Source organism: Crotalus tigris, unplaced genomic scaffold (assembly GCF_016545835.1).
Source record: "Crotalus tigris isolate CLP2741 ecotype Arizona unplaced genomic scaffold, ASM1654583v1 scf7180000018340.3345759, whole genome shotgun sequence".
NCBI lineage: Eukaryota > Metazoa > Chordata > Lepidosauria > Squamata > Viperidae > Crotalus > Crotalus tigris.
The window spans coordinates 2,438,028-2,461,131 of record NW_024096953.1 but is presented as its reverse complement, the minus strand read 5'-3'; the positions used below and the strand labels follow the sequence as shown (position 1 = coordinate 2,461,131).

Sequence of the window (23,104 nt, the reverse complement as noted above, 5' to 3'; positions counted from 1 at the left end):
CGGCGCACCCGCGAGTCGTCTGAATGCATCCTTAGTTGCGCTCGTGGGCGCTGCGAGGGCAACGTGTGAGCGCCACTCCGCCCGCCCTCGGCCCTCGGGAGCCCCTCCAGCGGCCTCCCCCCCCCGCTCTCCCGCCCTCCCCTCCCGGCTGGCCCCCGGCCCGGAGGCGGAGCCGCCTCGCCTCGCTCGCCTCGTCCGGGCCAGACGCTGCTGGGCTCCCGGCGGCTGCACTGGCTCCGGCGGCCGCGGCCATGTGGCTCCCGGACTGCGACGGGGCGGCGGGCGGCGGGCTCTGGCGGCTCCCGCTGCTGCTGCTGCGCCTGGGCGCGCTCTGCCACTCGGGGGGCGCCCGGGGGGCGCGGCTGGCCGGCGGTGAGTCCGCCCTCGGGCGGCCGGGCGGAGGCTGGACCGGGCAGGGAGGGCGAGGGGCAGGCGGGACCGACTGCGCGGAGAAACTTTGCAGAAGTCCCGGGAAGCCGCGCGACTCTAGGATCGCGCCCCGACTTACGCGACCGCGCGTGGAAATGCCGGATTGCGGGCGGGGGGGGGGCGCTAAGCGGGAGGCTGAGCCCCGGGAAAGGGGGGCCAGAGGGGTGGCGGAGGGGTTCAGCTGCTCTCCCAGGGGCGGGAGGGGGGCAGGCTGCAGCCGTGGTCTCCCCCACATCCGAACCCCGATTCGTGGATCAGCGAGTGGGGTCTTCGGGCGCTCCCGCGTGGAAAGGCGGCCGGGCAAGGAGGGGAGAGTGGGCTGGGGAGGGGGAACAGCCAGAAGGGGGGGGAGGGGAAGGACTCCCCCACTTTACCTGCCAAAGCTGCGTCCGGGCCGGACGCCACCCCGCAGGTCCTTTAAAGGCGTGGGCAGAGTCGGCACGGTCGTTGGGCGACCGGCGCGTTTCCAAGTCCGGGGTCGGCGGGGGCGTGTCACTCGGCTGCCGGCGTCTGTCCCCGAGCCCGGGGGTAGCCTCCAGCCTCCCCTCGGGCCCATCGGGTTTGGGGGCGGCCAAAGTGGGGGCGCCGCTGCGCGCCAGGCAGAAGCCCCCCCCCGGGAACTCCCTAAGCGACTGGGGGGGGGGAAGCGGGGTGCAGCCCGGGCCTTGGAGCTGGAGCCGCAGTGGGCACTCCTTCCAGCCCTGGGCTCCGTCTGGGACCAAGGAGCCCTTTTGGGGCTGCTTCGATCTCATCCTCTGTGATCTCCTCCGGGCTGGGGGAGAGGGAGGGGGCCCAGTAGGCGCCAGTTGTCCACAGACCCTCCCTTAAGTTGGCCCCTCCCGGCTTTAAGGCTTGCAATGACCCAGGAATAAATTGGCACAATGGCAGGTTGCAAACCAGCCCTTCTGGACTGCAAGTAGAGCCCCCGAGTATTTGTGGAGAATAAAGAGGGCGGGCAGAGCTTGGGAAGGACTAAAAAAGGACCACAGCTGAGCTGTGTGGCTGAGGGCATCCAAGAAGGAGGCTGACCCACAGAAGAAGCTTAGTGGGGCTCTTTCTATCATTTGCATCTGGGGCATCCTCCAAGGCAGCTGTTTGAATGCAGTAAATAAATAAACAAATCAACAAACTTGGTCTGGGAAAACCTTCACACGGTTGTTTTAAGGACAGAATTTTCTTTACAAACTGGCTGTGCATCTGTTGTGAAACCACCAAAAAAAATAAGGGGTGGTGGGAGGTCAGGGTAAGGTTAACTGGTCAATGTTCTGCTACGATTACTTATTATATTTAGCATGGTTTTGCTATTCTGTTCCTCAAAGCTCAGCCTTCTCCAGTATGGTGGACTCTGGATGGCTTGTATCTCACTTCCCACAATCCCCAGCCCTGGCCATGCTGATTGAAATTTAGGGGAAAGGTAGTCCAGCATATCTGAAGGGCCTGGGAGCATTTAGAGGTGTGTGACATCATAAAGAATTTGCTCGGGAAATAAATCTACTTTCCCAGAATGATCTCCAGAACATGGCCTACTGAGACCACAGAACGGACAGTGGATGTATTGCAGTGGCCATCCTGTAATCATTGCCTCACTTTCTGTCTTGCCTAAAAATAACTTTACATTTTGCTGATAAAACTCAAATGATTTGGCAAGGGACTGCAAACTTCAAAGGAGCTCTCTCTTTTGGATGTATTTTTATAATGACTATGATCATGATTTATCACTTATTGCTTGTATGTACGCTGAGAGCTTATGCACCAGAGACAAATTCCTTATGTGTCCAATCATACTTGGCCAATAAAGAATTCTATTCTATTCTATTCTGTTCTACATCTACTTCTGTTTTAATCTACTTCTATTCTACTCTACTTCAATTCTACTCTATTTATTTTATTCTGTTCTGTTCTACATCTACTTCTATGTTAATCTACTTCTGTTCTACTATTCTATTCTATGTCTACTCTAATCTACTTCTATTCTATTCTACTCTTACTTCTATTCCATTCTATATTCTACTCCTATCTTATCCTAATCTATTCTATTCTAGTCTCTTTTTTTTGGTATAGATTTTATTAGTTTTTATAGGGTTAGGAATAAGATGGGATCGGGGTTGGGGTTGAGATTTGGGTTAGGGTTAGGATTAGGGTTACGGTTGGCATTGGCGTTTTTCCAAATAACATTCTTAATATTTAGCAAACAGCATAATGTCTGGTTCATGTGCTTAACAAACAATAATAGATAATAGTTAATTATAAACATGTTAATCACTCAATAGCCTTCTTCTTGCTAATATATATTCAAAATTACATATCACATTCCTTTCTCTCTGACTCGTTTTTCTACCCATTGATAGAAATTATCCCATGTTCTAAAGCAGGGCTTTTCAACCAGTGGTACAGGTACCACCTGTGGTACATTGGCACCTGGCAGGTGGTACGCGACCATCCTAGAAAAGTGGTAGCGGGGGAGGGGAATGAGCTGAACCGGTGGCAGCACCGCACAAGCCTGAGCGGGAGATGGTTGGAGCTGCAGGGCTGTCAGGGCTCAGCGGAAGTGCCAGGATCAGCGCCAGTCTCCAGCTGGAGCTTGGCACTGATCCTGGTGCTTCTGCTGAGCCCAGAAGAAGCGTCGATCAGCTGGAATGTTGCAGCATCTCCAGGGTCTTTTGTGATTTACATTCAGATGCTTGGCAACTGATTCATATTTATGACAATCACAGTGTCCCAGGGTCATGTAAAGTGACCAAAACCTGCTGCAACCACCCAGCAGACGGGAATAAAAACCAAACACCCCCCCACTCCACTCCCACTGCCAATCCTCAACAGAAATGCTCACAACAATGAAAACCTCGGACAGGAGGAAGAGCGCCGCCGGGTGGGCAGGCAGGTGTCTTGCTCAGCGGTGGCTTGGGGGGCACTTTTTTCAGTGCCATTGTAACTTCGAACTAAGCAAACTGTTGTAAGTCGAGGACTACCTGTACTTTATCAGTTTTTTCCTTTTTTGGGGGGGGGGGCATCAAGTTTTTGACACCTTGCTAGGTGACTAGTGGTACTCGGATGTTGCCATATCCTAAAAGTGGTACAATGGGTGAAAAGGTTGAAAAGCCCTGTTCTAAAGTACACTGAGTCTTCTTTCTCTTTTATCTTTAAAGTTCTATTCTATTCTATAGCCGATGTTGCTGAGGATGATTTAGGGGTTAACTTAACTCTTGTTTACATTCTTCTGCCTAAAATGCTCAAAGTACATCCACCCACACTCAATGGGTGAATAGAGTCCCAAATAGTCACTTTATTTCTGTTTTAGCTATGTCTGTCCAAAGGAGATTGAGCAATGGAGCAGGCAGGGTCTTGGCAACTGTGCAAAGGAGACTGGGAAGATCCAGCCACTTAAGGACATCTCATGAAAAGCAAACTCTGATGGTTTATGTTCTCATTTTAAGTTTCCAACCGGATCTTCCCGACATCAGGCATTTATTTATTATTAGGATTGTTCTAATTTGTTGGGCTTCACTTTGCATGCTGCCCAGTCTCTGCTGTAAAATGGGTTGCCATATAAATCACGGGAATAAATCAAGCCGATTGAGGATTTCTGCAAGTAAATCTGAGGATCTTGGCTTGGGTCTCAGTTCAGATTTGAAATAAACATTTTTTATCCCACTGCAAAAGTAATAAAGAATAACACAGGCCACCGGTTTCTTTCCATCATATTCAGCAACAAGAAAAAAAGATGCAGTCACAAAAGGATGCTGATAAAAATTCTACATCGTGCAGTTGTAGAAATCAAGACCTCTTTCTCTGTCTGCTCCAGACAACGCTAAAAGGTATGGACTTCAATTCCCAGAATTCCCCAGCCAGCTCTGCTGGGAGTTGGTCCACAAGTCCCAAAGTTGCCAAGGCTATAGACCCCTGCTGGCTGGGATCTCCAGTTGCCAAGTTTGGAGACCCATGCTGGCTGGGAAATTCTGGGAGTTGAAGTCCACAAGTCCCAAAGTTGTCAAGGCTGTAGACCCCAGGTCTCCTCCCTGTTACTGAGATTACTTCTGCCCCACAGGTCAGACCATCTGCCGGAGAGGAACGCAACGCCCTTGCTACAAAATTGTTTATTTTCATGAAGCCACACGCAGGGTTGGCTTCCAGGAAGCTCTTCAGACCTGCCGAAACGACGGCGGAGACTTGGTGAGCATCGAATCCCAGTCAGAGCAGGAGTTGATTGAGAAAATGATCCAGCGTTACTCAGCATCTGATGGCGATTTTTGGATCGGGCTCAGGAGAGAAGAAGACGATCCGGAGAACGGCACCCAATGTCCCCATTTATACACCTGGACTGATGGGAGCTGGTCCACCTTTCGGTAAGCCAGGAGGAAGCTCCCCTCAAGAATTTAGCAGGCAGGTGCAGCTCCGTCTCATGATTTGCCTGTCCTTCCTACAGAAACTGGTACGTGGATGAACCGTCCTGCGGAAGCGAGGGGTGCGTAGTGATGTATCACCAGCCCTCGGCACCTGCCGGCGACGGGGGACGTTACCTGTTCCAGTGGAACGATGACAGATGCAACATGAGAAACAACTTTATTTGTAAATATTCACAAGGTCAGGGGATGTCATTTATATTCAGGGACGCTCACGACGGTCTTCCTTGCTTTCGTGACAACACAAACAATCTTTGATTTATAATCCTTTGTTTACTGACCGTTCAAAGTGACAACGGCACTTTAAAAAGTGACTTACGACCGTTTTTCACACATACGGCCGTTGCAGCCTCCCCATGGTCACATGATCCAAATTCGGACGCTTGGCCACTGGCTCATATTTATGACGGTTGCAATGTCCCAGGATCACGTGATCCCCTTTTGCAACCTTCTAACAAGCAAAGTCAATGGGGAAGCGCGATTCACTTCACAACCGGGTTCTTGACTTAAAACTGCAGTGATATCCCAAAGATGCTTTTTCAGGAGACAACTGGACTTTCTTGTTTTTCTTTGAAGACGTTTCGCTTCTCATCCAAGAAGCTTCTTCAGCTCTGACTGGATGGTGGGGAATGGAAGGATTTATACTCCTTGCAGACAACTGGTCCTTTGCATTGAATATAAATCCTTCCATTCCCCACCATCCAGTCAGAGCTGAAGAAGCTTCTTGGATGAGAAGTGAAATGTCTTCAAAAAAAAACTCAAGAAAGTCCAGTTGCCTCCTGAAAAAGCATCTTTGGGATAACTGTGACTTAGATGATTGAGAATCTCCGTAGACAACTGCAATGATGGACTTAACCATGCCAAAAAAAGGTCATAAAATCAGGTGCAGCTCATTTAACAATCGTCTTGGTTTGCCACTGAAATTCTGGTTGCAAAAATTATGTTTGAGATCAGAGCTTTACGAATTCTGAAAACCTAGTTGTTTTTCTGTTTTTCCGGTCAGTACACAGACTAAGTGCTTCTCGCCTACTGGCGTTAAATTCCTGTAATCAGATGTAGGATTTGGGGTTTGGCTTTCAGCATGCACACGCTTTTTATTGTTGTTTTTTCTTCCCCTTGCAGAAAAGCCAACAGTTGTCTCTGAATTGGCTCCTTCTCAGACAGGTAACATTTGGTGTTCGGGAAAGGAGGGGGAGGTTGAGACTTTTGCTGGGAAAAAAGCCAAACCTAGCACAAATAACAGTTGTCCCAAACAAGGCAAAAAAAAAATAGCCAAAGAAATCATTATAGTAGAGAGAGAGAGAGAGACAATGTGGTATATTAAGGAGAGCTAGATTTGAGTCCACATTTAACCATAGAGCCTAGGAGCCTTCTGGTAGCTTCCGAAGATCTCTGCATTTCAGCCAACCTTCCTCACAGGGTTGTAGTTGTGGTTTATGGGAAAAGAAGGAGAGATTTTTCCCATCTCTGGAGTTTCCTCCGCTCCCAAAGGAAAGACACGGGTATCCATTAAATCAGTGTTTCCCCCACTTCGTAAACTTTAAGAAGTGTGGACTTCAACTCCCAGAATTCCCCTAGCTAGTATGCATGCCGGCTGGGGGAATTCTGGGAGCTGAAGTCCACACATTGTAAAGTCTGCAAGGTTGAGAAACACTGTGTTAATAATAAATAAGTAAAGCTTGCTCTTTTGAACCCATGACTCTCAACTGCTTTTTGAAATGCTTGATGCTAACTGATCCTTTTTGAACTGGCTGACTCCAGAATGTGGATCCTTCAGCCAAAGGTGGATACTATTCTAGTCCCAAATCCTCTTCCATCAATCTTAGGGCCTGTTTATAGTATTAAGGCAATATCCTTAAGTCATATAACACTCAGATTTCTTTCCTAGGGTATATAACAGGGTCTTTGGCACTCACCTCCCCGGAAACCCCCATGCAAGAGAATGTTGCTAACAAAAGCCTCACAGAGGCCAAAGGTAAAGAATGGCAATTTCTCCTAAGTTTAATGAGGAAGGAGAAAGGATAGGTTTGTTATAATCGCTGCAAAACAAGGTTGGAAGTCCTTTTTTTTGTGTGTCTTTTCTTATTCCTATTTCTTAATCGTGTTTCTTAATTTTTGAATTCACACTTTTCTTTTTATTTAATCTTATTTTACATTATTTCATGTTTACCTTTGTGAAACTTTCTATAAAAAAAAACTTTAAAAATGCAATTGCAATTTCCTTTCTCCAAAGCTGTTTTAACAATACCCTAAATTTCTCGGAGAAGGAATGTCTTTGCCACATCCAAAGAGAATTAATATACATTGTTCCTTTTGCTTTATACCCTAATCAAATTATCTCCCCACACCTTGTAAATGAAAGGGGGGGAAAGCCACAATTCTACTGTGATAAAACTTTGTTCTCAATAACACATTAAAACTCTTGATTCCTTTTTTCTCTAGAGCCCGCTTGGAGTCTTCTGTACATCTTAATTTCAAGCATTCCTGCCTTGCTTCTGTTGATCACCATTGCTGTTTTTATCTTTTGGATTTACACAAAGAGGCAAGTGGCATTATTATTTAAGTTGAGAACATTTTTGAGGGCATCCGGGGTGGATTGAGCAGGTTTCAAGCAAGGAGGGATAAGAAAAAGAGAGGAGAAGAAATGCTATAGAGATGATACTGTTGTCTGTGCATAGCTGAGTTGTTTTCCTTGTTGGAATGGGCGTTGGTTAAGAAAAGCATCCTGTCCTGAGAGAAAAACAGTTTTTTGAATCTTTCAGGAAATAATAGGAGTCTACAAACTAGGCATAGAGAAGGCCTCTCCATGGGCCAGCACATTTTGCTCAAGGAATTTTGTTCCTTGAATTTAGGTCTCTATGCTTTAGAGCAGGTGTCTCCAACCAGGGCAACTTTATGACTTGTGGACTTCAACTCCCAGAATTCCTCACTGAGAGTTGAAATCTACAAGTCATTAAGTAGTTGGCTGAGGAATTCTGGGAATTGAAATCCACAAGTCACAAAGTTGCCCCTGCTTTTGTGGACATAGGGAAAGGCCTTGAAAGACAGGAAGAAGAGTTGCTTCCATGGCAATAATTACATAAGCGGGGCTTGAGCCCAGGCCAAGAAAAGAACATCAGAAAACAAACCCTGCCCCTAATTCACACAAACTTAAAGCGAAGAAGAGGGATGCACATTCAGGGTTGCAGGGTCCTGCTACTACAGCTATTATAATCAAAGTAGTCCTAATCTACACGCCTACACCCCGTTGGTTTCTTGATCTGGTCTATCTTGTAGAAGGGCTAACACACACATTCTTTGGACCCAGGAAAGCTTGTCCTTAATTTACACCCAGTTGAAAGTAAAGTCTTTCCCTACCCTAGAATCACTCTTTTCTCCATGAGTTGAGAAGGGAAGGGATTGCATCAGGCTGATTTGCAAATTTAGCCTCCCCACCCATTCACAGCATGGAGACATTTGTGAGCAGGATGATCTTAAGACAAAAAAGAGGACCTTAAGCTTTCCTCGTGACAGGCTGTCTTCCGGTGTGATATCTGAGTTGTTCTTAAACTAAAACCCTTGTCTCCTGGCATCTCCACTGTTAAACTTTGGATGCATTTTGATCTCACAGTAATACATTGGATTGACCATATTGCTGAAGCACATTCTACTTCTGTGGATCTCCAACCTTTTCACCTCTTCCGATCCTTCCTTTACCCCTGCCAATTTATCCTGGTGGTCTCCTAGCCCAGTTCTTCCTTCTTAAAAAAAAATATTTTAATAAAAAAATCTAATGAAAAGTAAGGCTGCTCCTTCTTCTCTGTCTGGATCCAGCAAAACCATTACGTTCCTTCATGACTAACCCAGGCTAGAAAGAAGGAAAAAAAACTAGTGGGAAAATTAGAAGGAAGTTAATGTGTTTTTCTTTCTTTCTTTCTTTCCCTGCCAAGGAGACGGGAACAGAGAGAGGTGAACACGAAGGAGAAAGATGCTTGGTTGTCTACCAAAATGCAAAATAGTCCCAGTTTAGAGGTATATAATGTCATTCAAAAACAAGGGGAGGCCGATCTGGCTGCAACGAGACCACAAGCCCAGAACTCCTCTTTCCGTGCTCGTCTTGGAGGAGATGACCTCTGTGGAGACTATGACAATATGGCGGTCAACAGCTCAGAGAGTGGCTTTGTGACCTTGGCAAGCACTGAGAGCGGATTTGTCACCAATGACATATATGAACTGTGCAATGACCGAGTGGGGCAAAGCAAAGAGTCAGCTTGGGTAGAAAATGAAATCTACGGATATTGAAGAGCTGGTGGTGAGAGATGGATTAAGATGGGGAACGTTCCCATCGATACAAACTTGAGCACCCAAAGACATGGCTGCTGTATTGCAGAGGGGTTTCCTTTCCCTCCCTGAAAGGGTTACATGGATTTAAACAAGTTGATTAATTGATTATTGATGGATTAGATGTCATTAAGTTGTTTTTAACTCCTAGCAACCATGTTTTCTCCATGAAGATCGGTCCCTAGCCTGGTCATTCAGGTCTTCCAATGGTGAACCCATCATCTCTGTCATTGAGTCCATCCGGTTTGGGATGGTCGTCCTCTTCTTCTTTTCCCGTCCATCTTTAAACATGAAGGCAGAGATCTTATTGACCAGGAAATAGAGAACTTGATTCCTTTCCTTGCTACAGCACATCACCGCCTAGTCATCTAGAACCTGACAACATTTTGCCATTATAATAAGCACATCAATTAATTGCTGACATCCAGATGGAATTTGTGAGGTATGGCTAAAAATAACACAGGTTTTTGTTCATCACCACCTGGCTTTGATCAGCTGCCTAGTTTCCATCTTTACCTGTTTGGCAATCCAAAAATTTTCTAGAAAGGAGGGAGTCTCTTTCTGCTCTTCTATCCTCCATGTGGTATTTTTTGCAGAAAATTTTTTGAGGAAAAAGGACATTGTCTAACTAAGAATATCTTCTGGTGGTGGCGAACCTATGGCATGCATGCCAGAGGCGGCACTCAGAGCCCTCTCTGTGGGCACGCGCGCCGTCGCCCCAGTCCTAGGCCTTCAGCTGGGTTTTATAAAACCTTTTCCTTTAGGCCTCCGCCACCGTGTACAAAAAAAAGGTTCAGTCAGTCAATTTCAGCTTCTCGCGGGGAAAAAAAAGATCTTGCAAAGTTGGAATTGATTGATTGAACTTTTTAGTCCCACCCAGTCTGCTGTTACCACCGCAGCCACGCCCACCCAATGGGCCGCACCCGACGATGCATAAGTGGGTTTTGGGGTGCAGTTTGGGCACTCGGTCTCTAAAAGGTTCGCCATCACTGATATATACACTTCTGTTTTGATTTAGAAATGGTGCAAGTGATAAGAACTCCTTTGCAGTTGTGGACAGGCCTGTTTCTTGGAAGCAGAATACAAATGGGGTAAACGTGGTGCTAGTTTCAAAAATAAAGATTGTTTCCTTCATATATCAGATGCTTTCTGTCCCAGAGGAGATTGGCAAGCTTGAGAAACAAGTGATGTGGTTCTACGCAACATACAGTTTCTAATTTTGCAATTACATCCAAATTTGCCGAATTTGAAAGACCTCCTACTGTTCTCAAAAAAAAAATAAGAGCAAACAACCAATGCATTATTTGAGAACATGCGCAAATTTTGATATCCTTATAATTGTGCTTTTCAACTCAAAATATCAACTCCTTCTTTGGCTGTCCCCGCAGAGAAGCTGTAAGATAAGACATAGAAATATATCTGGTCCTTCCTTTGTTATTTGATGTGTGACAGATGAAAGAGGGGGGAAAGCTTTTTTAAAAAATTCAACAAGCCAGTGTGATGTTCTATGCATGTGCAATGCTACAATGCTTCAAAAACTTTTAATATGTGCATGTGATGTCATCTTACATTGTCATGGACTGAGAGATTTTATTCTGGTGCTGGAATGCATGAAGCCTATGGCCACGGCAGTTGAGTTGCTGGGATATTGTGTAATGTTTGCAAGCACCTCTGAAAAACCCAAAGTCTAGTTTGATTAGAACTTTTCTTTTTCCTTTCCCTTCTAAGTGGAAACAAGAAATGAACAAAGCTAAACTTTTTGGGGGGAAAAAAATCCCAAAAAATTGGAGAGGAGAAAATTCCAAGAAGCAGCAATGCCCGGGGGGGAGGAACTCCTGATGGGATGGTGATGCTCAGTGAGATTCTGATCATTCAAGGATTAGGCAATGTTGTGGGATGAAAAGGACACACCAAGAAAAAAAATGGGAAAGGTGGTTTTGAAGACCCGTGGTTGGACATGATCCCATATGACTAGCACGTGTAATTGCTCCTCTTGGCTTTCTCTGCTAAACAAGCAAAGAGGTGTCCCATATTTTGACAGACAGTCACGAGAACTGCCAAAGAATGACAACATCAGGCCAAATGAGGTGAGGCACAGCTTGTGGTTGGTTAATGCCCGGGGCATGATGGGGTTTATCTGAAGAGCCTTACTCATATTCTCATGTCACGACTGAGAGCCACCCTAACTTCTGTGGCTAGAAAAAGCCACAGACTTTTGCACTGTTTTCAGTCAGGGTGTTTTTGCTGCACTTTGGTGTTGCCTTATTGCCATGTTTCTCTTATGCATGTCTGAATGAAATGTTGGGTCTCTTGAGCAAAGAAATAAACACGTTTGGTTGCAGAGCAACAACAGATGAAGATTGTATAGGGTTCTTTTTTGCACTGTGTCTTTCTCAGTGGAATCTCTTGATCTTACCTTAAGGAGTATCTTCAGCAGAATTTATCAGCGTCCTACAATGAGGAACATAAATGGTAGTAACTCATAACCTAATGTTGGAGTCTGCAGATGTGCATGTTAATCCTAGGTTAGCCAAAAGCAAAGGTATTTGGGATTCCCGTTAGCAGTAATTGGAGTGATATGAACAACAGAAATTTAATTGTAGAAGAGAAATAGTAACTCATCAAGAGTTGCTTCTTGGCAGTTATCAATCTCCCTGACACATATGTCATTCAACAGTTAAATGCACTTCAGTTCTTTTCTTATTTGGTGTTTTTTTTATAAAGGATTCATTTTCATTGATATTGGCTCAAGGAAAATAATTCGCTTATTTGTGGAATTCAGTTCTTGAATTATAAGAAGTTCCTTCGTCAGTCAGTGAGGCCAAGCAGCTAGAGAGACTATGGAAAGCGTACAGTAGAGAATTATGGCAATATACAGATTTATCTTTTCATTTTGGCAGGGTTCATAACACCAGATCTTACTTTCATTTTGTAAGAGGGAGGGCAAAAATCACAGGATCAAACAAACATTAATTATATCCTAAGCACCCAGAAGCCAAGATGTACACCAAAATCTCTGCAAGAAGGTGCAATATATGGATGGATTTCCAAAACTGACTTTAAATTTCAAAGCATCTGATTCAACGGTTCAATATTTGGCATCATTTGATACCATTCAGTGCAGAGATTCAAATAAATTGTGTCTCTTTCTGGAATCTTTGCACGACCCAAAAAGCAAATCATATGTTATGGGTGTGAACCGTAAAAATGCATGATGTTGCTTTGCCAACAGAAATACTTAACCCGGTCAGTTTTCTACCACTCAGCACTATCCTTTTACAGCTGTTGTGATCATTATCAAATGCCACCTTTTTATGCATCTGTTGGACAGCATCATCTGTGACAGGTTCTCCTAGGAAGTAGCTACCTTGGGAAATGTGCATTGATCTCCTAAGTGCCAAGTTTTCTGGAAAGTAGTAACAATACGTGAGGGAGATGGGATTAAGAGCCAGAGAAATGATTGCAAGCAGGCTTGGCTCTGGATGCCAAATTGCAGTGGATTATGCCATGGGAGCCAGCCTGAATGATTCTCCAGTTTCCCCATCTTGTTATGTTTTCTGTGAAGTTCTTGGATGAGTTGCTGGTGTTGACACGGCTGCTTGGTTGCTTTCCTTTCCTAGCTAGTCCAGAATCATCTGTTGTTGATTTTGGAGAAAGAGGATACAAGCTGTGCTTGAAAAAAAACACCCCAGCCGCAACCTTTTCACGTCTAATCAATCATTGTCACAACAGGGTGACCACATTTTGGGATGCTGCTGGTCACGGGGTGGCCCCATGCAAAAATCAAGTCAGCTGTTTCACACAAAGGTTTTTTAGGTTGGGATCAGATGCAAAAAGCAGCAAAGCGAGGGGATAAAACTGATTTTAAAAAAAGCTGAAGTGGGGTGACTGCATCAACTGGAAATGAAGAGGGCTTCCAAGTTTGAAAAAAGACAAAAGAATGGATGTGGAGAAAGCTAGGATCAGTGCCTACTTTGCAAATTCAGTGTAATTTTATCGGGAGGATTTATTTGTTCTTTGCAAAGCAGTTGGGTGTGTATGTGTGGGAGACACACCAAAGCACTTGGTTCTTCTGAAAAAAAAAACACAGGGTGTTGGTGTTCGTTTTCTTGGAGTTGGATGTGATTACAATTAGGCTGAAATTTCTCAGAAAATAAAGAATTTTCAGGTAGTCTCCAAGACTTTCCTTTCGTTGGGATCTCTCTAAACTGTTGAAGAATGTTCATATTCATGAAGGTTAAAAATAGGACATTTTTGAGAGGTCATATTTTTGCAAAACCCTAAAAAATCCTGGAAAAGAAACATGTATCACTAGAGGGCGCCTTTTATTTCATAAGGAATATAGCTGCATTTTCTAAATAGATGGCAGATTTTTGGAAAAGCAGCTGTGGCCTTTTATATTTTTTTCCTTTCAAAGGTACTGTAGACATAATGAAAGCCTGTTTATTTGGTGGACTGCCCTGTATTCCCAAAGAGTACAGCAAATATTTTGTCTAAGCCACTTGATGATACGTGCAACGTTTTGATCCCTGATTTTGAGCAACAGTTAAAATTAACAAAGGCATTGACTTAAATGAGATGTTTCTTTAAAAAGGTACGTGTGCATTGTAGCTCCAGAACAAACTTAAGTTTGGGATTTTTCAGGATAATTTGGTAGCATGAAAGAATAATTACAGATCAGGGCCTTGAATGAATGAAATGCTCAGGCCTTTTTTCTAGGAGAAGAAAGAATAATGAATAGGTTTATGAATAGAGCAGTAGGATATCATTGTCTGCAAGAACTATTCTTAGCTGCTTCTTGGTTGCATCAAGCATCTCTGGGGGAGCATGCTGACTAATCCCTCTGCAGTTGCTCATTCACCGGAACTTTCTAAAATAGCTAAATCGGGAAGACAATAAAACAACCAGTACGAGCATCACCGAATAAATCATTGTTGAGAGAAATGCAAGCGTGGTCTGGAGAACTGTGGGTGGAGCAGGATCAAAAACTTTATTTCCATTGCAATGTGGGAACCCTCAACATGGAAACCCAGGTCTGCGGAACCGGATATAAAATTAAAGGGAACGTCGGAACCGCGCTGTCCTGCTTTTGTTCCACAGTAGGTACAAGGACAACGGCCACAATTCAACCCAAAATTTCTGTTCTTCAGTGAGGCATTTGTTAAGTGTGTTTTGCCCCATTTCACAACCTATCTTGCCTTAGTTGTTAAGTGAAACACTGCAGTTGAGAAGTTAGTAACCCGGCTGTTAAGTGAATCAGGGTTCCCCATTGACTTTGCTTGTCAGAAGGTCACAAAAGGGGATCACATGATCCCTGGGACACAGCGACGATCATAAATAAGAATCAGTTGCCAAGCGTCTGAATTTTGGTCACATGACCCTGGGGAAGCTGCAATGGTCGTAACTGTGAAAAATGGTCCTAAGTCATTTTTTTCAGTGCTGTTGTAACTTTGAATTGTCACTAAATGAACTGTTGTAATTTGAGGACTACCTATATTTTGTCTTCCACTTATTCGGGAAAACGGACGGCGGTTTTAAAATTTGCGGCCCAGGGAGTGATCATCTTTTTGTTAAAGCAGTGGTTCTCAACCTGTGGGTCGGGACCCCATTTGGGGTCGAACGACCATTTCACGGGGGTTGCCAAACAAGGCTGTCCGCCATTTTTTTCCCCTTTTCTTTGGCCACGCCCCTGGCACCCGGTGATGTATAAGTGGTTGGGGGTCACCACAACATGGGGAACTGTATTATGGGGTCGCGGCATTAGAAAGGTTGAGAACCACTGTGTTAAAGCAACAGTCCAAGGAATATGCCACAACCACTTTTCCTGCAGGATTCTCTCCACAGCCAAGCTGAAAGCCATGGCGGGCCTGGTCACAGAGTACCAGAACCAGAAGGCAAATTCAGTTTGGCTGTTTCTCACAACAGACTGGCTTGGACCACACCTCTGTTCTTGTGTCTGGAGACAAGCTGCAGATCCAATCTTGAAAGAAGCCAAGACGTTCTGGCAAAGTGGTTAACGGGGATGGGAGGAAGGTATGTTGAACTTGCATGTCGCAGATGAGTTTGCAAAAGCTTCTAAACTAGAGGTTAATCAAAGAGAGAAGCAACCTAGAACTAAGGAGGAATTTCCTGACAGTGAGAACAATTAATCAGTGGAACAACCTGCCTCCAGAAGCTGTGAGTGCTCCAGCACTGGAAGTTTTTAAGAGACTGGACAATCACTTGTCTGGAACGGTAGAGGGTTTCCTGCCTGAGCAGGGGGTTGGACTAGATGACCTCCAAGGTCCCTTCCAAATAATAATAATAATAATAATTATTATTATTATTATTATTATTATTATTATTATTATTATCAATCATTGCACAGTCAGCCAGATGTTCAGACTGGATTTGGCATTTTGTCTACCTATCGAGTCCTTACCCAGGACCTGGGATAGGCAGATGTGGATGTTTGATGGTATTACAGATATCGTCGCAGGATGGAAGCAGTTCCTAATAAGGCCGCCTTTTGCAATTGACTAATAGCGAATTTGTCAATGCCAATGGTGTTCAAGTGGTGCTCCAGTTGTTTTGGGATTGCACCCAAGGAGCCTATGACTATTGGTACTACCCTTGCTTGCTTTTGCCACAGTCTTTCTATTTCTATTTGTAGGTCTTTGTATTTTGTTATCTTCTCCAGTTCTTTCTCTTCTATTCTGCTGTCTCCAGGCACTGCCACGTCCACTATCCAGACTTTTTTGTCTTTCTTATCGACAATTGTTAAGTCTGGGGTGTTGTTGTTGTTATTATTATTATTATTATTATTATTATTATTATTATTATTATTATTATTATGGTGTCTAACTTTTAAGATCTGTGGACTTCAACTCCCAGAATTCCCTAGCCAGCTATGAATTCTGGGAGTTGAAGTCCACAAGTCTTAAAAGCTGCCAAGGTTGGACATCCCGGCTATAAGCACCCTGCTGCGTGACGGTTTTGAAAATCGCGTCAAAAGTCCTAGGAATCTCGCCGTTCCAGAATCGACTTCCCTGGAGAAAATGAACATGTGGGAGAGCAACCAACGAATGAAGTTTCTTCCATGCAAAAATCCAGTATAAATATTACTGCCTGCCACCCCTTCACCCTAAATTATCCCTTTTAAGATACATACAAGGCAAAAACAGCTGTTGCCAAGAATTGATTTGGCTTTCTGTCAGTTTTAATTATAGAAAACTTAAGCATGGCATGAAAGAATACAAGAAATTGACCCAGTTGGTGGGGGGGAGGGAGAGGGGGGAAAGAGGTCAATGGCTGGATCACAAATATGTAAATAACTTGGTATTTTAGAATTGTTTAGCTTATAAATATCAGCTATATAAAGCTAAAAAAATGATTTTGCAGATAAATCAGGAAAGTGGCTAGCATATGAATTATGAAAAAAATGATACTGAAATTACAAAACGGAAATATTGTATTAATGGACAGTCTTCTTTTGGGACAGATGGACAAATAGTTGAGAAAAAAGTCATGGAACTTTTGTTTTTGTACACGATAACGGGAACAAGACGATTGTCTGCACAAAGATGGAAAGATTTGGGGCTCCATGCAATAGAAGAATGGACAGTGAAGAGGGTAAAACTTACTGAGATGGCTAAATTGACTTGTTTGATCCAGAAAGATACAATATTTATTAATCACATTTATTTGGCCATTAGTGGACAGTTCTATGGCTTATATACAACAGTTCTATCTCCATTTATTGCGGACTGGAAATTTTTTTCTTAAAATGGAAAACTGGATTTATGACTGTTTTTGTTTGGATTAGATAGATTATAGAAAGAAAGGAGTTATGTTGTAACCATAGAGTAAGAGGTAAATTAATAACCATATTTATTATTGTAAAGATCAGAAGGTACCTCTTTGTATCTTTTTTCTAATGTTTTTTTCCTTTCTTGCATTTTTAGCTTTCTCTTTGATTTTTCTCTTCCTGTTTCTTACTTTATATTTGTATTAGTTATCTTTCTTTTTAAAAAAACTTTAATAAAAACTGCATTTAAAAACAGAATTGTTCAGTTCACAATTACAGTAAGAGCTGCTTATTTATTAAAATGCTAAACCCAAGGCAATACTTATACTACTTGGCATTAGTGTTTAGTGTCCAGTATATAAACATGGAGCGCAATCTATGCCTAATACGCCTGACATTCTATTAGATTTTACTTTTCTTAAACGGAAGAATCCTCTAGTAGTCTTTTGTTCACCCAAGCCAAGTCCCAAATCACCACTCTCTTGGTGTTACTATGTAATTGGGAAGAGTTTTGCAATCTCCCAAGTAAGAGTCAGAAAGGCTGAGAGCCATTAATTGTTTTTGTGAATTATAGGATCAAGTTGAAGATCAAAAAGAACAGCGACAGCTTAGGGATGGGCTGGCTTTGTTAGGCAACCATTCCCTTTGGCCAATGTCTGCGTCTCTCCCATTAAATCAAGACAGGATGGAGGGGCATGTAAATTATACCGTATGATGTAAACCTAGGATACATTCCTTCGGAAGTCCAGCTGCTCTTTTGCTTTAGAATAGGGGGTTGAATTGTCTGTAACGAAACAGGCTGAAGAACTGATGTCCCAAAGGTGCTTTTTCACAAGGCAACCGGACTTCCTTTTTTCTCTTTGAAGACGTTTTGCTTCTCATCCAAGAACTTCTCATCCATCAGAGCTGAAGAAGCTTCTCGGATGAGAAGTGAAACGTCTTCAAAGAGAAAAAAGGAAGTCCGGTTGCCTTGTGGAAAAAACACCTTTGGGACAACCATGACCTGGATAACGGAGAATCTCCATAGACATGAAGAACTGAGGCTGCCGAATTGCGGTGTTGGGAGGAGACTTGAAAGTCTCCTGGACTGCAAGGTCAAGTCAATCAATCCTAAAGGAAATCAACCCTGAGGGTTTTTTGGAAGGACAGAGACTGAAGCTGAAGCTCAGATACTTTGGCCACCAGATGAGAAGAGTCCTTGGAGAAGACCCTGATGTGAGAAGATGGAAGGCAAAAGGAGAAGAGGATTCTAGAGGAGGAGATGGTTAAACAGAGTCATCAACACAATGAACATGAATTTGAGCAAATTCTGGAAGACAGGATAGGGGGAGAGCTGGGGTGTTGTGGTCCGTGCGGTTGCAAAGAGTCGGACACGACTCAGCGATTGAACAACCATAACTAGACAACCGTGACCCTTCTCCGGAACTTCACAACTCACTCGTATCCTAAAATTTCATACTACAAATTTGTCATCCCACTGAAGTTATAGTTGCATCTATTCAAGATGGAAATTTAATTCAACAGTAGCTTTGTCAGCACTGTGACTTACAAAATGCACCTTGAAAAACACTCTCAGGAGGCAATAAAACAGGCAGGTCAGCACTTGATTTCAAGAATTGTGTGTGTTTTGCTTGCACTGGTTTATGTTGACAGGCTCTTTAGATCCCAAGGGATCCCGAATTTGTATTCCAGGACGGAGATCCAGGGTTATCCAATTCAGATTACAGGTAGACCTCGACTTATCACCACCGTTGGGACCAGAATTTCATTAAAACTGGTCATTAAGCAAATGGTTGAGAGTCAAGGACTTCCTGTAGTTACAATCCAATTAGCAGATCATTAAGGATGGGGGGGGGAACTGTCATATGTGGTCTTAGCACAGCCCCTTGCAGATGATTCGAACGATCATAGCTAAACAAACCCTGGTTTGATACCAAGCCAACATCGCCTTCTCCCAGGCTTTGGTCGCTAGACTAGAGAATCGCACAAACCAAAAGAGCGGCATCCAGTAGAGGGCGCACAGCATCGCGTCCGCGGTTTGAGACCGGGCTGTCCATGCACGTGGGAACGCGTGACCAGAGGACGCGTGTCAACCCAAACAAACCGAAACGTGAGACCAGAGGGAAGCGGGGGGGGGAACCAAACACGGAGGGAAAAGATGGACTGTCCGTGACGCTGAGGGTTTGGATAATATTCTTGGGATCGAAGGTTTTCTCCATTGGGACCCCTCGCTGAGAGGGGAGGGGGGGAAACAAAGCCCCCCCCCAAAAAAGAAAGAAAAAGCCCGATTCCGACGACCAGGCACGGCAGCACTCCCTCCTCACAAAGCTAGCCCCGAGCGAGAGCTGCCTCGCGCAGGGCACGATGGGAATCTCTCCCGCTGGCTTTTTCTTTTATTTGGCGGGAGCGGCCCCGCCCCCCGAGCCGAGCGGCCGGATTGGCGGGCGACGGTTGCCGGGGCGACGCGCTCCGCCCGCGGTGACGCGCGCAGTGACGCGCGCGGGGGCGGGGCGTCGGAGCGCGCGCGCGTCCCCGTCCCCTCGGGCTCCCTCGGCGGCTCTCCGTCCTTGGCGGCGGCGGCGGCGGCGGGGCGAGGGGCGGCGGGCGAGGCGCGGGAACCACCCGGGCAGCATGGTGATGGCCGAGCCCCGGCGGTTCCCCCCGGCCGCCGCGCTGCTCCTGCAGCCGCCGCCGCCGGCCCAGCCTTCGCCCCGCGGCGCCTCGGTGCCGGTGCGCGTCGGCTTCTACGAGATCGAGGGCACGCTAGGCAAGGGCAACTTCGCCGTGGTCAAGCTGGGCCGGCACCGCATCACGCGCAGCGAGGTGAGAGGGCGGGGGTCGTGGGGACGGGGCGCCGGACAGACACGTGTATGTGTGTGGGGGGCGGGGGCGGTGCTCTCCCTGACTCACGTCCCCTAACCGGGGGGGGGGTGGAGCGTGAGAAGAGGGGAGCCCCATCCAGTTGGGGGCCCCCCGGTCTTAAACACCCCCCCCAAAACCGCCCCAGGGTTGAGACCTGAAATTAGAGGGGGGAGGTGAGGAAGGGATTCAGGCAGGGCATCCCCATGGCTTTGGGGGCGACCCACCGGGCGATGGTGTGACTTCCCCCCCCAAGTTGGGACTGCAGGGATGCTGTAGACAGGCAGGCCCTGCTGCCCACCTGGCCCTGGGCTGGGGGGGCAGGTGGGAGGATAGAAGGGTTCCCCCCCAGGAATGGGGGGGCAGTCTTTGGCTCAAGGGGCAAGAGAAAGAGCAGAGGGGCGTCTGTGGAGATTCATCCAGGCCATGGGGGTCCCGAAGGTCAAAACCCAAGAAAGTCCAGTTGCCTTTTGGAAAAACCACCTTCTGGATAGTGGGGGAGTGGATGGATGGATGGATAACCTTTATTGTCATTTTTTTTACTGTGGGCACAATGGCACACATTAAAAATGAAATTTCGTTGCTTGCTCTCAAAGTGTACATACACATAACACACATTTAAACATACTATATACAGACTATACATGCTATTGCAGACTCTGAAAGGGGGACACCCCCCTATGCAGGTTGCTTGGACATGTCCCCTGGTGCAGAGGTGCCCCCCCCACCCAAAGGTTTTGGGAGAAGAATCCTGAGTGGTGCCACTGGACTCCAGTGATGGCAAATGCCGCTTCAGATCTTCTCAGAAATCCCTGGGGATCCAGCTAGATGATATGGTCGTCCCAGGAGATTTCTCTCTGTGGAATAGATTCAAGGCGTCCCTCCGAAGTTAGAAGCGAGAGAAGACTGGCAGATTCAAACGTTGGCTTTTCTGCCCAGCCTTCTTTCCTGGGGAGTACAGGGAACCCTGTCGCAACTCTAAGCAGACCTGAGAAAGTTTATTTTTCTTCTTTATTGTTTAAGTTTTATTGTAATTTGGATGGTTGTGGGGTTATTGAGAGTTGGGGAGCGTACAAATGTAATGTATTGTTATGGCTGGTCAAATGTTCAGGCTGCATTTGGCATTTTTATCCACCTTTCCAGTCCTTCCCAAGGACCTGGGACGGGCTGAAGAGGTTGTGTGATGGTATCAAAGGTTTCGTTGCAGGATGTGAGCTGATCCAAAGTAGAGCTGCCTTTTGCAATTGATTGATGGAGATGTTGCCAATGCTGAAGGTATTCAAGGGTTGCTCCATTTGTTTGGGAATGCAGCCAAGGCACCTATCACTCCTGGCACTACCTCTTCTCTCTTACTATTGCTACTGTTGTTATTGTTGTTGTTTTTTAAAAAATAGTTGTGGCTTTTCAATGCTTGATGTGAAACCTGGAATGACATTTGAATTGGTGGGTGCTGCACTTGTAACGGGCTTTGGAAAGCTTTTTTTTTTTTTTTTGGAATGGTGCCTTCTGTGTTTCTTAAAAGGTAAATAATAAAATACAAGAGTCTACTCCCACTCCTGATCCTGAGAAATTAGCAGTAGATGGCGCAAAGAAAAACATGGAAGACTTCCAAAGATGATGTGAGGACCCCCTCAATGTGGCCCCTCCGGAAAAAGAGTAGGTTGCACCTCAGGAGAGGGTGTTCTTTGTGAAATTGGAGGATCCCTGATCTCTTTCCCCCATCTCTAAATAATTAGGATGTTCCCACAGGCTATAGATGAGTGGGAACAATGCTCTCTCATGGCAGCTGAATATATTTCAGAGACTTTGTGTACGGACATGACCAAAAGGAAAGTCCTCAGGAAGACATCCTTCAAAGATCAAAAGGCCTCCTCTTTGTTTGATTTCTGCATCTTCTTGGCCTCTCTTTCTGAAGAGCTCTATTAGGAAAAACCACTGTGAATGTATAGATACACCATCCAGGGATGGTTTCTAGTGAAGCCGCTATTCCAAACCCTTCAAAAGGAAGGAAGGAAAAGGGTAGAAGAGTGACAAGCTAAAGCATCCTCCCATGGAAGATCCACAGATATTGGGAAGCCTCAAACGGAGGTGATCCAGGATGTTCTTCAGAAGGTTATACTTTGAAAGAGTTTCTTCCAAAAAGGACAGAAGTGAGGAATCTTGGGGGGAATCAGAAATGATATTCTGGAGATGTGGTGGTGTTTTAGAATCAGCTGCCAAAAAGATGAAGGAAGGAACAACTGGAGAGCAATAGTTGTGAGAACGAGGTCATGGGTTGAGATGGAGAAAGCATCTTGATGTTTCTGAAAACGGGGTTCCTTGGGGGGGATCTTGAGATGAACCAGCTTGAAGGAAAATGGGATTAAGAGGGCCATGAGCTGGCAGGACCAGCCTCCGTGGTAGAATGGTGAAGAGTTATTTCCTTGCTCTTCAAAGAGATTTGGAATTAGGAATAAAGGGGTGGGGATTTATGATCCTTTTTGGAGAGGAAATTCAAGAAATCCGTTTGAGAAATGGGATAACTTCCAGGGCTGGGGGGGGGGGGAATAGGAAGGTGCTATAACTTTCTGAGGATTCAGTCAGAACAGAGCTGGAAGGGACCTTGGAGGTATTCCACCCCCTGCTCAAGCAGGAAACCATATATCATTTGAGACAAGTGGGTGTCCAGTCTCTCCTTAAAAACCTCCAGTGATGGAGTGTCCACGATTTCTGGAGCAAGCTGTTCCACTGGTTAATTGTTCTCATTGTCAGGAAGTTTCTCCTTAGTTCTAGGTTGCTTCTCTCTTTTGATTAGTTTCCATCCGTTGCTTCTTCTCTTGCCTTCTGGTGCTTTGGAAAATAAGTTGATAAATCTCATAACAAAAATAAGTTGAAAATAAATCTCATCCAGGAGATTTTTAACAACGACTTCAGCTTTGGAGATACAAGCAGATAACCACAAACCATGCAAGTTTTAAACTGCTAATCAGGCTCGTTTCCCCAGCAGTTTCTGTTTTCTGACTCCTCTTAGATGGCACAAATCCGCCTTTTCACTGCTGGGCCTTTGTCCTTGCAGCTTTCCTACCCCCCCCCCCCCAGTAGCTGAGAATACAATGGGATGCATAATTTCTCTCTTTTGCCATCCCAGCAAAGGAGATCAGCTAGTCTAGGCCTGTTCTAATCTTGCACCCTTTCTGTCTTTCTTTAGCTGATGATGTTTTCTTGTTTGGAAAGCAAGACGAAGGAAGGAGAACGAGACCAGCTTTTGACAAACTTCACTTTTTTTGTGTCTAGCAGGAAAATTCTCTGAAGGCATGCCCTGGGCCTAATC

At 45.3% G+C, this 23,104-nt stretch overlaps 2 protein-coding genes across 4 annotated transcripts in view; both read left to right on the top strand.

Moving 5' to 3' along the window:
* The first annotated feature begins 201 nt into the window (after window positions 1–201).
* LAYN (layilin) lies at window positions 202–9,917 on the top strand. 2 transcript variants are annotated; one of them, XM_039350585.1, is made up of 7 exons: window positions 202–372; window positions 4,475–4,772; window positions 4,853–5,010; window positions 5,952–5,993; window positions 6,718–6,804; window positions 7,272–7,371; window positions 8,759–9,917. In XM_039350585.1, exons 1-7 carry the CDS (start codon window positions 252–254, stop codon window positions 9,108–9,110), a joined length of 1,158 nt encoding a protein of 385 aa, XP_039206519.1. In that variant the 5' UTR covers window positions 202–251; the 3' UTR covers window positions 9,111–9,917. The 2 variants fall into 2 exon arrangements, with proteins under 2 accessions (XP_039206519.1, XP_039206520.1); XM_039350586.1 differs by lacking the exon at window positions 202–372 and adding an exon at window positions 3,908–4,244.
* Window positions 9,918–19,456: 9,539 nt separating this feature from the next.
* Window positions 19,457–23,104, top strand: part of SIK2 (salt inducible kinase 2) — a 51,881-nt gene continuing 48,233 nt past the window's right edge. The window contains exon 1 of one of the 2 annotated variants that reach the window (XM_039350583.1): window positions 19,457–19,758. In XM_039350583.1, the coding sequence (XP_039206517.1) occupies window positions 19,567–19,758 (192 nt within the window). In that variant the 5' untranslated portion in view covers window positions 19,457–19,566. The remainder of the gene's footprint in view (window positions 19,759–23,104) is intronic. The other variant, XM_039350582.1, reaches the window with a different exon arrangement.